This window comes from Oratosquilla oratoria, chromosome 25 (genome assembly GCF_046742065.1).
Source record: "Oratosquilla oratoria isolate Oo_2021 chromosome 25, ASM4674206v1, whole genome shotgun sequence".
Lineage (NCBI taxonomy): Eukaryota > Metazoa > Arthropoda > Malacostraca > Stomatopoda > Squillidae > Oratosquilla > Oratosquilla oratoria.
This window is the reverse complement of record NC_134801.1, coordinates 34,156,733-34,176,090: the sequence shown is the minus strand read 5'-3', so window position 1 is coordinate 34,176,090 and position 19,358 is coordinate 34,156,733. Positions and strand designations below refer to the sequence as shown.

General features: G+C 39.3%; 1 protein-coding gene across 1 annotated transcript in view; it reads left to right on the top strand.

Annotated features, from left to right (window-relative positions):
• Positions 1–313: 313 nt before the first annotated feature.
• The window catches only part of LOC143039067 (protein O-linked-mannose beta-1,2-N-acetylglucosaminyltransferase 1-like), a 38,822-nt gene continuing 19,777 nt past the window's right edge, over positions 314–19,358 (top strand). Inside the window, exons 1-6 of the mRNA XM_076208919.1 lie at positions 314–364; positions 1,900–2,070; positions 3,094–3,196; positions 12,116–12,318; positions 13,411–13,506; positions 16,217–16,387. Of these exons, the coding sequence (XP_076065034.1) occupies positions 314–364; positions 1,900–2,070; positions 3,094–3,196; positions 12,116–12,318; positions 13,411–13,506; positions 16,217–16,387 (795 nt within the window). The remainder of the gene's footprint in view (positions 365–1,899; positions 2,071–3,093; positions 3,197–12,115; positions 12,319–13,410; positions 13,507–16,216; positions 16,388–19,358) is intronic.

Sequence of the window (19,358 nt, the reverse complement as noted above, 5' to 3'; positions counted from 1 at the left end):
GGCGACGTGGATTTCACAGTAACCTATTCGCAGAGATGTCATATTTAGATTTTTTCGTTGTAGTCAGATTTTTTTATTATTATTTACTATAGACTTTGTAAAGGGCTGAGGGAATTATATTTGAACTATAGTCATGACCAGTACCGTACGGAAAATGTACGAAAGTTTGGGCCCACGGTGATAGAAATAGGAGGAGGAGGAGGAGGATAACGATGCCGGACGAGGAACTACCCTAAGGGCTCTGATCGCTGAGCTCTGAAACCCGCGAGGGTTGAATTGCCACATCACAACACTTCAGCCCTGTCCTGTGCGGATGAACGCGACGATCGCCTGTTCCTTCGACTGGATTCGCGTCTTCGTGAACGTGAGTGGCGGAAAAGAACTTCTTTTAACTCTTTAGGTTGCGTTATTCGAAATGGTTCTTGTGAGAAACCCAGAACTCCCGCAGGAATAAGATTAGCAAAACCTCAGTGACTCCCCTTCCTTTCTTCCTTCTTTCTTTTAAAGTAAAAGAGTGCCACAAAGGCCCATGAAGCAGTCAGAGGAATAGCCGCAACAAAGTGATGGCTACCCTTAGTAATGTAGAGGTTGAGCGAGGTAAGTTTAAGTTAATCCTTCCATATCACAAGTGGTCAAGCCACTGAGATGAATAAAATAGTCTGGCGGCAGTCAGACTAAAAGAAACGTCTCACGATGTGGACATGACTGACACGTCCCCTATTTTGCATCTATTCTGCCTAAATCCAGCCGGAGTGATTAATCTTGGAGTTGAAAGACCTCTTCACCCCTTCTCGAGTTCCCCGGGAGGTCAAGGCAGAAAAACCTGGTCTTGACTGAATCAAGGGTCAATGTTGAGGTCGGGATGTCAACCAAGTTGCCGCTGCCTCGGGTTTCAAGGATCGGAAACCTGCGACCACGGTCCTCGGGCTGCTCTTCCAAAGATCTCTCCACAGAGAAACGTTGGTCTATTGTTTGAGTTGCGATAGTGTGGGTCTCTAATAATAATAGGCAACTGGCTAGTGGTAGAAGAAAAATGAGGAGATCAGTCAATATCTGTTACTTTTTCTTGTGTAAATCAGTAAAAATAACAAACAAACAATAAAAGTAGCAATAATTTTTGCTCCAAATGCTCTTGGAGATACACCCCTTGGATAGAGACGAGTTGTTGCTGGCTTTGGAAGAAGACGAGGGTTAGGGAGGATGATTATCTTCGACATCCTTCCACAAAAGTACTGACTTGCAGATCTCCCTTTTGCTCCTCCATTTTTTTCTGATTCCACTCCCTTCCTCCTTTCCCTCTTCCCTTCCTACCCTCTCTTCCTCCTCCCCTATCATGCCCTTCCTCCCTCTTCCTCCTCCCTCTCTCTTCCTCCTCTCCCTGTCTTCCTTCTCCCTATCTTCCTCCTCCTCCCCCTATCTTCCTTCTCCTCCTCCCTTTCTCCAATTTTCCTGTTTCTATCATTTCTCCTCTTCTCTATTCATACTCCTCCTCTTCTTTTTCTCCACCCCTTCTCTTCCTTTTTCCCCTTCCTTTCTCCTCTAGTGTTTCTGTTTCTACTCTTTTCCTCCTCCCTCTCTCTTCCTCCTCCTCACCCACCTTTTCATTCTTGTTCCCTGTATTGACTGCATAAATTTTGTGAAGTCTGTGCAGTACGTTGTTAGGGATTTCAGTGATACCGCTACGGACCAGAGTCACGCATTGTTTTGTTTATGCTTGTGAATAATTCTCCACCTAAAGAAGAATCCTGATAACCTCTGGCTTCCACTATCACTCCTTTCTACTCTGCCATACTTAAGTATCTTCCGTGCCACCTTCTGTCGGTGACAGTAGGATAACTTCAATGCACGTAATTAGATTTCTGTGCAGAATTATTTTAGCTTCAGTGGCGTTGCTTGCAGAATAACGTCCGGCTCGACACTGCGGAGGCAAATTACTTATTTTTTGCAATTGCAACCACGTCATCAATGCGGACTGAAATTATTCCATCATTTGCAGGAACCGTCTCCAAAATGGATCTGACGACTTTCCTTAGAGGACGATTGTGTAGCAAGACTGGCGTTTTACTCAAGGTAAGGAAGAACCTTGAGAGTAAATATTTATTTCCTCCGAGATACATTCGCCCGCCCGCAGAACGGGGTTTATTTTCCATTTTCGTTTTAACCGATTTGATTCATTTTGGGTTTGTTTATTTGTCTGTTCATATATTAATTTGTCTATTTTTTCATTCACTTACCTATTTATTTGATTCATTTATTCTGTCTGTTGAATGTCTGTTGGACATGAATAATGGAATGTCCACGTTTAACTAATTGGTTAATCAATTGAATATTAATTGGTTAATTAATCAATTAATTAATTCGTTTATTTATTCTGTCTGTTGAATGTCTTTTGGACATGAATAATGGAATGTCCACGTTTAATCAATTGATTAATCAATTAAATATTAATTGCTTAATTAATTAATTAGTTCGTTTATTTATTCTGTCTGTTGAATTCCTTTTGGATATGGACAATGGAATATCTGTTGAGCAAGGAAAGGAGGGATGTAGGGTAGGATTGGGGTTAGGGGGTGTTCAGGCGTGAATGATATTTTGACACAGTCCGAAAGCATTTCTCCCTGTCTTCTCTTTTTCTGCATGAGGGGGTCGCCTATTAAATGAAGCGGCCTTCCTGTGGATGTACTGTGTCTTGCTGCACTGCTTCTGATCGCTTCTGACCCAGGGCAATAAGCGGGAGATAGGGATGACCCGTCATCCACGAGGAGCTAAGATGAGAAGGAGGAAAGGGTGGTGGATAGGAATGGAATGGCCCATGTATTCAGTGGTCAAGGGGTCTGATGTGTTTTCTTAGTTACCTTAGGTGATAGTAACTGTTGGAGACCAACTACACGAAGGAGACAAAGGGTAGACGAACTAACCCTCGCCTTCAAGAAGACCTACACAAGGGTTTGAACCTGACAAGGAAGCAAGCAAACAATGTCTGAGGTCATCGAGGACAGAAGGAAAGACACTTTTAAGTCCGAAGTAAAGTTCCAGTTCCCAGACTGTTCGGCCGTCTTTCTCTGATATTCTTGTCCCCGTCTTTTGTTTCAGAGTCTTGTCCTTCCGCTGATGGTACTCTACTTAGCAATACAGGTGTTCTTCACGAAGTCCTCAGAACAGATCGAGCAAGACCTCAATCACTCCATACGATCTGGTGAGTGGCAACTTCCGGGGAGCTGGAAGGTTAATTCAGTCTCATCTTCTATGATCCACCTCATCTGATCTGATGTCTTCAGGTTGTACTTGAACGCCGACGCACTCTTTCTGATTATTACGATGCCAAGGTGGCAATGGATATATATATATATATTATATATATATATATATATATATATATATATATATATATACATATATATACATATATATATATACATATATATATATACATATATATATATACATATATACATATATATATATATGTAAATGTGTGTGTGCGCGCGTGTGAGCGCGTGTACGTGTATTCACTATTCACTTGGTCTTTGGATCACGTGTTGGACTCGTGATCGACAGCTATTTCCCTCCTGGAAGAGAGCTCAGAGCTCGTAGGTCCGATCTATGGGTAATGCTGTGACCTTGCACACACACATACCCCCAACTCCCCGCCCACGAGAGTTGGAGTAACACCCCTCAGCGCTGCGATACTGATATTATTTCAGCCCCGGGCGAGAGTCGAACCCGGACCTCCGTAGTGGCAGGCCAGAGCTCTAACCACAGCGCCATGAGAGGCGTATATATATATGTATAAATATGTATATATATATATATATATATATATATGTATATACATGTATATATATATATATGTATACGAGTATATAGATAAATATATATACAAATATATATGTATATATATATATATATATATATATATATGTATGTATGTATATTATATATATAAATGAATGTATATATATATATATATATATATATATATATATATATATATATATATATACATACATATATACATACATATACCATACATATACCAAAGGCTTTTTCCCCTTTACAAGGGGGGTAGCCAAAAAGAAAAAGGCATAGAAATCACTCCCACCCATTTCATTTCCCATATATTCCACTCCCCTCCACCCTCCTCCCTTCCCCCTATCTTGGCACCACCTGGATGACCGATCATCCCTGCAACCTGTCCACTGCCCTGGGTCAGAAGCAGTGTCGCAAAACACAGCACATCCACAGCAAGGCCGCTTCATAAATTCGGCGACCCCCCTCTCCGTCCCCTTATGTAGAAAAGGAGAAGACGGGGAGAAATCCCATCGGGCTGCGTCCATTTTTTTTTCTCATACATACTTCCTCACCCCCCATCCCCCACCCACTCCCCCTCATGCATCACAGCCTCATCTATACACAACCCTTCTCCATTCACCCCTATCTTCTGTCCTCTCCCGTCCTTCCTCTACAGACATTCCTCTCTTTTGTAAAGCCCCTTTCACCCCATCCATCCATCTCATCCTAGGACGCCCCCTCATATTCACTCCTTCCACCTCCGCCTTCCACACTTTTTTTTACTAATCTTTCTTCACTCATTCTTTCCATGTGTCCAAATCATCCTAATACTCTTTCATCAACCCTATCTCCCAGTTCCCTTTCCACCCCTGTTCTCCTCCTCACCTCCTCATTTCTCACTCTATCTAGCCTAGTAACCCCTATCATACTTCGCAGACATTTCATCTCAAACACATTCAAACTCCTTCTCTCTTCCTCTCTCATGTTCCTTGTTCCTGCCCCGTACATTGCTGTTGGCACAATCACTCCTTCATATAACCTCCTCTTAGCATCCATTCCCAAATGTCTATTTCTCATTACACTTTTTAATCCACCAAGGCATTTACTCGTTTCTCTCAATCTACTTTCTACCTCCACCCCCACTCCTCCCTTTCCTGTCACATTTGCACCCAAGTATCTGAAACTATTCTTTTTCCTCCAGTTTCTCACCCTTAATGCTCACTTCCAGCCTACTGTCACTCTCTCCCCTTGTACATCTCATCACCTTACTTTTGCCCACATTTATCTTCAGCTTCCTTCTTTCACACACCTTCTCAAACTCTGTCACTAACTTCCTCAATCCCTCCTCTGATCCTGCTACAAGCGCAGTGTCGTCAGCAAACAACAACTGGCTCACCTCCCACTTTTCTCCATTTTCTTTAATCATCTCCAACCCCTGACCCACTACCCTTGCATTCACATCTCGCACCACCCCATCCATGTAAAGATTGAACAACCAGGGTGACATAACACACCCATGACGAAGTCCCACCTTTACCTCAAACCATTCACTCTCTCCATTTCTAATCCTAACGCAAGCTCTACTACTCTCATAAAAACTCTTGACTGCTCTTAACAGCTTTCCTCCTATTCCATATATCTGCAGTACCTCCCACAGTGCCTTCTTGTCTACCCTGTCGTAAGCCTTTTCCATATCCATAAAAGCCAAAAAAACATCCTCACCTTTTCCTATAGCTTTCTCGCATATCTGTCATACCACAAAAATCTGATCAACACATCCCCTACCTGTCCTAAAACCACACTGTTCCTCACCAATTACTCCCTCTGTTCCTCTCCTAATCCTCTCAATCAAGACACTCCCATAAGCCTTCCCAATTACACTCAACAAGCTCATCCCTCTGTAACTACTATGCTCGCACTTGTACCCCTTTCCTTTGTAAAGCGGAACTATACAGACACTCCTCCAGTCCTCTGGCACTCTACCCTCTCTTAAACAAACATTAAATAACCACACCAGCCAGTCCACCATAACTGTACCTCCCTTTTTCAGACACTCCGCATGGCATCCATCCAACCCAGGTGCCTTACCTGTTCTCATCACCTTAACGGCTGCTTTCACTTCATCCTTCCTTATTTCTCCTCCATTTTCCTCACTCCTCACTCTCATTTTCTTAGCGCTTCCCACTACAACTACCTTTCCCTTCCTATCTTCCTTCACATTTAGCAACTCCCTATAGTACTCTGCCCACCTTCCTCTCACTGCCTTCTCTTCCATTACCATCTCTCCATCTGCACCTTTTACCTTTTCTTCACTACTTGATTCGCCTCCTCTTCCTCTTTTAATTTCCTTCCAAAACATCTTTTTATTACTTTCAAAATTTTCTGTCATACTCTTTCCCCATTTCACATCTGCTCTCCTCTTTGCTTCCTTTATCTTATGCTAAACTTCCCTTCTCTTTACTTTATACCTCTCATACGATTCCCTCGTCCTAATTTGTAGCCAATCTATGAATGCCTGCTTCTTCTCTTCTACACCCTTCTTTGCTTCCTCATCCCACCACTCACTACCCTTCCTTCTATTTCCTCCCGCCCTCCTTGTTCTACACACCATCTTTTCACACCTTATGACTCCCTCCTTGAACCATTCCCATTCCTCCTCCACTCCAAGTTCTACTCTATCCTTTACTCATTCTCCTTTTTTCCTCATTTAAGCAGTTCACTCTAAGTACCTCCCTTTTCCTCTTTCTCCATCTATTCTCCACTCTCAATTTACCTTCCACCAGGAAATGATCTGATATTCCCCCACTCTTTCCCATTAGAACTTGTACATCCTTAACTCTTCCTACCATACTCCTGGTCACCACTATATAGTCCATTAACGCTCTATCTGTCACCCTTCCATCCACTACCCTCTACCATGTGTACTTATGCTTGACTTTCTTCTTAAACACTCTATTTGCAATCATCAACTCTCTTTCAAGACACATCTCCACCATCAATTCTCCACTACAATATTTACCTGGAACTCCATACTTCCCAATCACTCCGTCAATTGGTACATTTCCTACACTAGCATTTAGGTCTCCCAATACAAATACATTGACATTTCTCCCTAATCCCTCTATGCACTCATTTATATCTGCCCAAAAATCCTCCCTTTCCTCTACGCTCTTCTCACTACCAGGCCCATACGCACTTACAAAAACCCACATCTCCTTTCCCAGCTTCACCTTCATCCACATCAACCTTGATGACACCTCCTTCCACTCCACTACCCGCTTACTTATCTCTTCACTTACTAGTATAGCCTCGTCCCCTCTTCACTCCTGAGTACCTCCCAGCTACACTCCCAAACCCACAGTTGCCCTTTCCTTTCATTTTAGTTTCACTCAAAGCCAGTACATCCATCTTTCTTCTCACAAAAATACTACCTATCTCTTCCCTTTTACTCTCATCTGTACCACATCCACGCACATTAAAAGACCCAAACCTTAGGGCACTGGTTGCAAAGCTCCCAGACCCTCTTATGGCTTTACTTTCTTTTTTAGGAATGTCCCCTTTTGGGGCTACAAGTAGTAGGACTCCTAATCCCATCCCCCGTCCCTTTTTTGTCGCCTTTTACGACTCAAGTGGAAATACTTGGTGGTAGTATTTTTTCCCCCACCACAGGGATGAGGGAGAAGGAGAAGGAGAATATAGTAAGAAACTTAGTGGATAAAAAGAAATGTATAATTATATTAGGGATGGAAGAGAAGCATAATCCAAATAGGACCACAGGAGTAAAGAAGGAGAAGGAAAAAGTAAACAAGATATTAGAAGTAGTTCAAGAAGATGAACAAAAAACAGGGAAAGAAATTGAAGAAATATATAGACTAGAAAAATACAATACAGATAAGACCAGACCAATTAAGGTTAAATCCAGGTCACAAACGACAACATAGAATATCTTAGCAAAAGCAGGGAAACTAACAAAAAGTGATCTATATAAACAGGAATGGATAAAAAGAGAGATGAATAAAGAGGTCAGAAAGGGTGAGAAAACAAAAGGAATGGAAGCTAATGAAAAAAATGAGAACAGAGCAGAGTCAGACAAAGAGAAATTCTATTGGAGAGTAGTAGATATGAAAGTGAGGAAATTGTTCATAGCAGAGAAGAACGGAACGGAAACAGAAAACAGGATAGAAGTAGCAGAAAATTAAAAGTGTCTTACACAAATATAGATGACTTAATAACAGGCTTGAATGAACTGAATGAATACCTGAAGGAAAAAGGACCGGACATAATGGGAATTGTAGAGACAAAATTGAAAGGTCCACTACCACCCAACAGTGTAGGACATGGTGCATATAGTTATTGGATTAGAAACAAAGAGGTAAAACAAAGGGGTGGAGTTATGTTCCTGACTAAGAAGGATATAGATGTGAGGAATGTCACATATGGAAAGAATAGAGATGATTATGATGGAAATAGAGGACAAGGATGGGAAGAGTAGGAAGTTTGTGGTAGATTATGTGCCTCCTAAAACGGCTTCATGGGAAGAGAGAGAACACAAAAATATGTTAGAAGAGACAAGGATAACACTAAATAAGATAATGGAAGATGGAGGAAGAATAGTTATAATGGGTGACTTTAATTGTAAAGAAATATGAAGGGAAGAGATGACAGTGAAGGGTGGAGACGACCTATGGGGAAATGCACTACTTGATATGATTATAGAACATACAATGACGCAATGGATTCAAGAGAATACTAGGTATAGAAATGAGGAAGAACCATCGAGACTGGATCTAATAATCACATCAGAACCTGAAATAGTGGACGAGATTGAATATAAGACACCAATAAGTAAAAGTGACCACATACTGGTTGAACTGGAACTGAGGAAAAATGCATGGAAAAAACGAAAAATATAGAAATGGAAGATTGATGTATGGAAAAACAAATTCTGATAAAATATGAGAATTCTTTCAAAAAGCAGACTGGGAAAGGATGCACAAGGAGGAAAGAACCGTAGAAGATAATTGGGATATTTTGACAACAAATTATAAAGGAGTGGAAAAGTATGTTCCAAGAAAAAAACGAGAAAAAGGATATGTAAAGTGTTGGTACAACAAAAGATGTAGAGAGTTAAAAGACAAAAGGGATAAAGCTTGGATAAAATGGAAGAAAGATAAAAGACCTGAAATATGGAAAATATATTCTAGTTATACAAATCAATATGTACAAGTGTGCAGAGAAGAAAAGAGAAAATACGAAAAAGATGTCATAGAAAAATGTAAAGATCAACCAAATCTATTATATAGATTTGTAAACAATAAACTGAAAAACAAACAAGAATTAGAGAAACTACGAGAAGGAGGAGTTGGATACACAGAGGAAATAGATATGGCACAAATCATGAACAAGCATTTTAAATCAGTGTTTACGAGGGAGAACATACAACTTAGAGATGTCGAGTGGGAGGAGAAAGCCCCCCCCCCCCATGAAAGAGATAGAAGTAACAAGGAGAGAAATAATGAACCACTTGAGCAGTCTCGATGTCAGAAAATCACATGAACCAGATGAAATAGCAAACTGGATTTTGAGAGAATGCAGGGACGAACTAACAGACAAAATACATAGTCTAATAAGCAGGTCATTGAAAGAAGGAAAAGTTCCAGAAGACTGAAAAAGAGCAAATATAATACCAATATATAAAAGGGGAAAAAAGGAGGACCCTACTAACTATAAACCAGTCTCTCTTACAGGTGCGACAGCTAAAATTTGTGAAAGAATTATCAAAATTAGATGGGTAAGGCATCAAGAAAAAAACAATATACTAAATCCAAGGCAATTTGTATTTAGACAAGGACGATCATGCGTCACAAACTTAATGTGTTTCTATTCAAGGCCAATAGATGTAATACAAGAAAGAGATGGATGGGCTGATTGTGCATTTCTAGACCTGAAAAAAGCTTTTGATAAGGTGCCACATAAGAAATTGCTAAAGAAATTGGAAACTGCAGGAGGAATACAGGGCAAACTGCTGAAGTGGAAAGAAGACTTCTTGCATGGAAAAAAATGCGTGGTGATAAGAGACAAACACTGTAATTGTGATGAAGTGATTAGTGGATTTCCACAAGGAACAGTTCTGGCCCCAATAATGTTTGCTATATATATGTTAATGATATGGATAATGGAATTGAAAGTTATATGAGCTTCTTTGCGGACAATGAAAAAAAAAGTGAACACTGTAAAAGATTGTGATTCGCTGCAGTGATCTCAACAAAGTATGGGAATGGAGTAGGAAGTGGGAGATGAAACTCAATATTAAGAAGTGTAGTAGATTACAGTTAGAAAGAGCTCTTGTTGGAAAAGATGCTTTAATGTGGCGGGGCTAAGCATTAATATTCAGAAGACTGATATACTAACCATCACAAAAGAAAATTATGAAATTGCAGAAATAATGATTGAAAATGAAAATGTTAAAGAAGCACAATGTGTTAAGTATCTGGGTAGCGTATTTACAAAAGATGGAGGCAAGAATAGAGAAGAGATAACTGAAGGAATATCAAAGTACAGTAGAGGTGTCTGTGCCTTTTACCCTATCCTAAAAGATATAAATGTACCTGCGGAGGCAAAGAAAACTATTTTTGAATCAGTTTTGGTACCGATTTTAATGTATGCTGCTAAAAGCTGGACATTAACATCAAGAGACTGGAGCAGAATTCAGTCGGCAGAATTGAAAACGTTAAGAGCAATAGTAAATAAAAACAAAAGAGATCGAATTAGAAATTATGAAATAAGAGAAACGATTGGAGTAGCATCAATTAGAAGCAAAATAAAAAAGGCACAACTAAGGGGGCTTGGGCACGTGGAGAGAATGGATGAAGAGAGAATTGCAAAGAAAAGATGGAACTGGAGACCAGAAGGTAGCAGATCTAGAGGTAGACCAAAGAAAAGATGGAAAATGGAGTTGAAGAAATCCTAGAGGCAAATGGATTAGGAAAAATAGAGGATTCGAGGGAAGAAGGAAGCTTTGAGTGGACAATCTGAAGAAGTGTGCTGGCCTGACTGACAGGCTGAAAGCCTACCTGGGAGCAGAAGTAAGAAGTAAGAAGTAAGTATAATGGAATTTGGAAGAAACAAAAAAAAAGAATAGTAGGAACATATTAATTGGGAGAGGAAGAAATAAAAAAAAGTAGAAAATGAGAAGAACCTGGGAGTCATTATTATGAATAATATGTCCCCTGAGAAACATATATACAAAATTTTTGGAGAAACTTATGATTTAATAAGAACAATCAAAGTGGCATTTACATACCTGGACGAAGAAATGGTGAAGAAAATACTAGTCACTTTGATAAGACCAAGATTGGAGTGTGCAGCGACGACGTGGTCACCAAGTACAAAAAATGTATAACAAAACTTCAAAGAATACAAAGAGTAATTACAAAAATGGCACCAACACTCTCAGAACTATCATATGAGAAGAGACTAGCAAAACTTGAGCTACAGACATTAGAGCAAAGGAGAGAGAGAGGGGACTTGATAACTATTTATAGAACTATGAAAGGCACAGAAACTATTGATAGAGAGGATCTAATAAAAATGGGATAGTAGAAATACAAGAAGACACGGAAAGAAAATTAAGAAAGACAGTTATAAAAGAGATCTAAAAAAGAACAGCTTTCCCCACAGGGTAATAAACGTTTGGAACAGGTTAGATGAAAATGTGGTGTGTGCAAAAACGGGATATGAAGACGGGACACCACGAGCATAGCTCCCCTTCCCGTAAAATACAACTAGGTAAATGCACACACACACACACACACACACACACACACACACACACACACACACACACACACACACACAATCAAATCCAGGTTTGACAATTGATGAGACACGAAGATGGTGCTCCACTAGTATAGATTTTATCCTTTATGTTACGATAAGGGGAAATTGAATAAATTGATTCATCTCATGATGACTCGAGACCAATGACTGCGTGCATAGGCCCACGACGAAACACACTCTAACTCAGTCGGGTCTGTCAACGACTTGCTTGGATTGATCTTGCCTCGAGTTGAATTCCCGGCATCCAGGCATGAGCCTTCTCTTCCTTATCGGGGCAGGACACGATCGGGCACCAAAGCCACGGTATCGAAAGTTCACTGGTAGCGAAAGACTACTCCGTTTTGGACTTGAAAACACGCAGGCTTGGGTTCGATTCTATACAGGATTAGTCATTTTATCACGAACATGAATTACTAAGGCTGTGATTTCGTTTCTATACGCCTCTATCTTTTTGTTCTTGCTATTTCAATGCCTTTCCCTCCAGGCAAAAAGCTGGATCCTATACTGGATAAGGCTAAGTCGGGATACCACAAGATGATGACCCACAAGAGCAAATTGGAAATTCCTGATGCGAGAGAATCTAAATCTTCTACCTCGTCACCTGGAAGGGACGAAAGTGTCAAAGCACCTCCCGTCCGCACGAGCGCCTGGTCCCTCGCCACTGCCAACATCACCGACAAATCCAAGGTATCCTTTCGTTGCTGTAACATTTCCACTGCTCAAGTGTGACATACTCTACGACTATGTGACAGCAAGGAAGCGAAGGAAACAGTTAAAACAAAGAGAACGAATGATTTCCGGGTAAAATCTCGAACCATTCCGCCATCGCTCTCTCCCCTCCCTATGCTGTTTCCTTTTATCAAGGTTCCACCGCAGTAATTAAATTTCCTGTTGGGGCCCGGAGCGGTCCTGCGCCCCTAAGGCAGACTAATACACAGTGCCTCAGGTCGTGGGGCAAGAAAGGACAGGTGTCGTAGAAAGGGGCTCTCTTCTTGGTGGTCAATAAAAGAACAACAAGACAGAAGGTTTGGTTGAGTTGATTCATATACAATCCTGCACACACACTTATAGAGTACTTCATGATTACCTCCACCCCATAAGTGAACGAATAGGCAAACAAATACAAAGACAAGTGAATGAATTAATAATGAATAAGCGAATAAATTAATTCTCTTAGGTTTCCTCTTGTGCAGCACCTCTCCTTCCTCCTTCCCTCCCACTTATTCCTCTTCTTCTGTTATTTTGTAATATCATTCACCTTGGGAAATTCTCTCCATTACAGCATTTGTGTTGTCTCTTATTCCCATCACCTTTGCGTAGCGGTGAGACTCGGATCTTTTGTTTTGTCCTGATTTATCCTGACTAGAATGCTGTCGCTGTCTGCGGAGTGTTAACATGTCAACTGGTTTCTCTGGAATTCCATATATTTTATTGCTGGACTGTTTTTCTTTTTTATTAAATGTATGACTAAGAACTAAAGAAGTTTATAGTAACATTTGAAAGTGGCTGCAGGTGATGCCACTGATATCCTAAAGGAGAAGACGTCCTTCAGGTTCCTGATAAGAAAAAAAAAAAAAAATCCCGTCCCTATTTGGATTCGCAGAACCTGGGTCTTGATACGGAAGCTCATGGGTCTCTCCACCGAGAGATGTCGGCCAGAGTTCGGGATGTTGCTCCACTTCTAAAAAGAGGAATCAAACCCTTTGAAGCTTCATATTCTTCGGTCGACTTCCAGATGAATAACGCGAGCTCCATTTTGATTTATTTTTCTTTCCCTAGGTCCGGTTCAAGCCGCACTCCATCAACGACCTAACGGTGACACTGACGCTCATGTCAAGTGCCGACAAGATCTTCATGTCCCTCAACAAAAAGGAGGTGAGCAGCACACCACTGAAGCGGGGACATTTCCTCTCCTCGTGGTAGTTTTTTGGTAACGATAAACATCAAACTCTAAACCTACCTCAAGACTGCTTACGGCTTTAAAGTAACAAATGATGATTAAAAATCACCCTCATATATATGCATATATATATATATATATATATATATATATATATATATATATATTTTTTTTTTTTTTTTTTTTTTTTTTTACCAACAAATCACTTTTAATTCCATGCCATCGCAGTCGAGACAGAGTCGCTCGATGGAGGCATCCGTTGGAAATTGAAACGTGGACGAGCCAAGGATTCGAACCCAGCTAACCCGTAACAAAGTTAGAGTGACGTAAACCAATACGCTATCAAGAGAGATATAAGTTGGGTACGACTTTCTTATATTTGTATGCTCGAATTACATACACCTACACGAAATATCGCGTTCAACTCACCTCCGCCATGATAGTGTATTGGTTAGTATGTGCGCGTGGGAAAGTTTATACATACACACTGAATGGTTCCCAGTGATCAATTAATATATATTTTTTCAATCACAAATCACTTTTAATTCCATGCCATCGCAGTCGAGACAGAGTCGCTCGATAGAGGCATCCGTTGGAAATTGCAACGTGGACGAGCCGAGGATTCGAACCCAGTTAACCCGTAACAAAGTTAGAGTGACGTAAACCAATGCGCTATCAAGAGAGATATAAGTTGAGTACGACTTTCTTATATTTGTATGCTCGAATTACATACACCTACACGAAATATCGCGTTCAACCCACCTCCGCCATGATAGTATATTGGTTAGTATGTGCGCGTGGGAAAGTTTATACATACACACTGAATGGTTCCCAGTGATCAATTAATATATTCTTTCAACCACAAGTCACTTTTAATTCCATGATCACACACACACACACACACGCACACACACACACACACACACACACACACACACACACACACACACACACACACACACCCAACGTTCGTATGCATGTTGGGGGTGTGTGTGTGTGCAAGGTCATAGCATTACCCATTGATCGGACCTACGAGCTCTGAGCTCTCTTCCAGGAGGGAAATAGCTGTCGATCACGAGTCCAACACGTGATCCAAAGACCAAGTGAATACACACACACACACACACACACATATATATATATATATATATATATATATATATATACATATATATATATATATATGTATATATATATATGTATGTATATATATATATATATGTATATGTATATTCATATATGTATATATATATATATATATATATATATATCCATATACAATAAAAAAAAAAACTAGGAACATGTGTTCACAAATGCGAAAGTAACCACTAGGAAAAAAGTAAACTAACGAAGCAAAGCGCTTTTGTATAATTACATCTTCAGTGCTGATACAAAGAAGGAATCATAAAAAGGAGAAGCAAGGTACAGAATATATGACTGAGTGAGACATGGTAAAGAGGGAATTCTGAGAGGTAGTGGAAGAAGTACACGTGACATTTGATACCGTCTTGGTAACCAACAGGTATGGGAAAATTGTTCATAACTGGTATATTGCAATTTAAATAATTTTGAAATTTCATGACAAATATAATTATCTAATTTGTACAAACCTTGATGGAGATTAACATTTATTCCCTTACTAGATTTGATCATTTATGAGCAATTGCCCCATATTGTTGGTTACCATGACGGTATCAAATGTCACGTGTACTTCTTCTACTACCTCTCTGAATTTCCTCTTTACCATGTCTCACTCAGTCATATATTCTGTACCATGCTTCTCCATTTTATAATTCCTTCTTTGTATCAGCACTGAAGATGTAATTATACGAAAGCGCTCTACTTCGTTAGTTTACTTTTTCCTAGTGGTTACTTTCGCGCGCGCACACACACACACACACACACACACACACACACACACACACACACACACACACACACACTGTGCGTGTGTGTGTATATGTGTGTGTGTATTTTTGTGTTTGTGTGTATGTGAATGTGTATGTGTGTGTGTGTGTGTGTTTGTGTGTATGTGTATGTGTATATGTGTGTGATTTACCATGGTCTTGGATCATTTGTTGGACTTGTGGTCGACAGCTATTTCTCTTCCGGAAGAGACCTCATAGCTCATATATGACCGATCTATGGGTAATGCTGTGACCTTACACGCACACATACACCCAACTCCCTGCCCACGAGAGTTGGAGTAACGATTTGCAGCGCAGTGATACTGAAATCATTCCAGCCTTGGGTGGGATTCGAACCCAGAAAGCCGTAGTGGCAGCCGGTAACTGTACCACCGCGCCATCGTGTGTGTGTGTGTGTGTGTGTGTGTGTGTGTGTGTGTGTGTGTGTGTGTGTGTGTGTGTGTGTGTGTGTGTGTGTGTGTGTGTGTGTGTAAGTGTCGCTGGTAGCTAGTGTGTCTTGGTGACAATCACAGGTCTATTTGCTTGAGTCCTTCGCTTATGTTCTTGTTCTGTTCGCACTGTGCTGTAGAACCCAAATAATCCTTATCTCAAATTCTTAACCACATTTTCCAGACGTACACAGTGTTTTTCCAATACATATAACGGGTATCATAATTTCGTTCAGCTCAGAGCCTGAAATCTGTTCAGAATATATAGGAATCTTAGGTAGAGGCCAAAGTCGTTTGATATCTTCCCTGAAGTTGGAAGTTTCTTTCAGATTTATCGGAATTTGAAGGACCGGGGGATACACATCGTCGTCTTGAACCAGTACACCGGCAGGCCGATGGCCAAGAGAGTCTTCGACACCTTCAGCATGGGCCTCGAAAATGAGATGAATAGTTTTATCGACAACATTCAAGATGGCCGCATTGTAGTCTTTGCAGTTAGGGTAAGTAAGTTCTATCTCAAGACTATTGAAATAAAGATAATTATGGAGGAACCTAGAATTGTAAAGTTTTTCGTGTATACTCGAAATTATAGAGTAAAATAAAAATAGACAAGTAAACAAATATATACCAAATACATAATTGAATAAACATATAAATGAATGAAGAAATAAACAGTTACATTCACCAGTTTACCAATAAATGAATAAAGAAATACATAACTGAGCAAATTATAAAGAAGTACGTAATTGAATAAATAATTGGGTACATAGGTAGGTATATGAATAATGAAATAGCACAAATAAACTAATATATAGATGAATAGGAATGCATGATAAAGAATATATCAAGATCCGAGTTGCATACAAGAAAACAAATGTTGAATGGAGCTACACGAAGCAAGATCCATACATAGAAATGGTGTTGTCCTTAGTACAGACTGAAACGTTGCACCTCTTGTACCAGAACGTCACACGGAAACAGCAGCCTGTTCGTCAAAAAGGAGGGAGGGAGGGAGGGAGGGAGGGAGGGAGGGAGGGAGGGAGGGAGGGAGGGAGGGAGGGAGGGAGGGAGGGAGGGAGGGAGGGAAGGAAAGAAGGAAGGAAGGAGGGAGGGAGGGAGGGAGGGAGAGATAACTCCTCTGTTGAGCGTGTCCAGGCCCAATGAATGTGCTTCTGCTGCCATGACATCATACGTGCGCCTTGGCAACCCTTCCTCTCTCTTTGGGCCTCCAGTGTCCCGGTGTTCTCCTTCGGTCCAGAGAGATTAGAAAGCCAGGAGTCAGTGAATACCGAATGTTTTCATTCAAAGCTGAGCTGATCTCCAGTAGGAAAAAAAAATCCTAAGTGTACGATCTCCAAAGACAGAAGCTGGAGGCCACTGCTCTAGGCAGACCATTGTTGCAATTACTCCATTAAGTTTGTTTGCAATTATCTTTGGTTTGTTAACAGTTGGTCCGCATGAACAAATCATAGTGAACCTCGTAGCAATACTTGCTATACCGCGGAGGTAAAGGCAGAGGGCATCTGTGGCCGCGTAGGCGACCTACCAGAAACGGCATCGCGCGCCGATACGATTTCGATTAGCCTTGTCACCTCAGACAAGAAGGTTATACTTTCATTCGTGACCGTTCGTTTTCATGTTTGTTCATCATCAACTTCCTGTAAAACTTACGATTCTATTTCAATTAGATAGATTGATTAATGAATTATCTTCTTTACTTACTTATTCATATCCTTATTAATTAATTAGATAAATAGTTAATTAATTAATCACTAATTTCTATATTTACTTATCTATTCAATCATTTAATTATCTATCTATAAGTTTAGATATCCTTTTATACTTAGCTATCTAGCTTATCTACTTATTCTTACTATACCATGTTGTGGTATTTAATAATTTGTTTATTTGTTCATTAGTTTAATTACTTATTTATTTCATCTATTCATTTATATGTCAATATATCCCTTGACCTATTTACCTACATACATACGTGTAGTATAAATATATTATATCAAATTATAATATATATATATATATATATATATATATATATATATATATACATACATATATACATATATATATATACACACATATATATATATATATATATACACACATATATATACATATATATACATATACATAAATATATACATATATATACATATACATAAATATATATATATATATATACATATACATGAGTTCAACACGTGATCTAAGACAAAGGATTATAAAAGCGGAGCACGCCGACAGGAGACCTTTTGGTCCATATCTAGGTCGGATGCGAAAAAAAATCATAATAATAATAAAAGAATATATAAAAACTATAATAATGTAAATAACAAATAGAATACACAAAGAAATGCATAGGTATAGTTAAATAATAAACAGACAGGTAAATAGTAAATAATAATAAATTGACATATAACTAATAATAAATGAAAATCAAACAGACAAATGATAACAAAACAAAAACAAATAGTATAAAATAAATTATAATCATTACAGTATCTTGCTTAGGTGTTTATCTAAATGATTCTTAAAGCTTCGAACTGAACTACATTGCACTACCTGTGTAGGAAGTTTATTCCAGTTCATTAACTACACGGTTGGCAAAGTTGTTTCTACCTACTTCCAAATTGAATCTATTTCCGGACAGACTGAGACCATTATTTCTTGTCTGATTCTCATTCAATGTGAAAATTGTCACTTTTGATGTTGTCAATTCCCTTTAGAATTTTAAAGACCTGTATCAAGTCACCTCTGAGTCTACGCTTTTTTAGGGAAAACAGATTCATGTTTTAGTCGATTTTCGTATGATTTATTTTTGAAATTTGGAATCAGTTTTGTGGCTCGCCATTGTACTTTTTCCAGTCTGTCAATGTCTTTAATGAGATTCGGTGACCATACGAAAACAGCATATTCCAAATGTGGACGAACTAACAATTTATATAGCTTGTTAATGAGTGATGGACTTTTGAAGTCAAAAGATCGCGCAATCAGTCCTAGAATCATATTTGCTTTCTCAGAAGCTGAAATACACTGCTTAGATTATTTGAGATCGTTACTGATAATTACGCTGAGATCTTTTTCACTATCCACTTTTGTTAACGAATTTCCAAATAACTTGTAATCGTACTTACTGTTATTTTTATCTATGTGCATTACCTTGCATTTACTTGTGTTAAATTTCATTAGCCACTTTTCAGACCATTGCTGTAATTCATCTAAATCTTCTTGAATATCTAATTGGTTAAAGTGATCATTTGCCATTCCGCACAGTTTTGTATCATCAACAAATTTGGAAACAGTAGATTTTAGTCCATGGTCTATATTATTTATATATACTATGAATAGAAGTGGCTCAAGAACGGAACCCTGAGGAACTCCACTTGTAACATTTTTCCATCTAGAAGTTTTTCCATTTAAAACAACTCTGTTTTCGACCATTCAACCAATTAC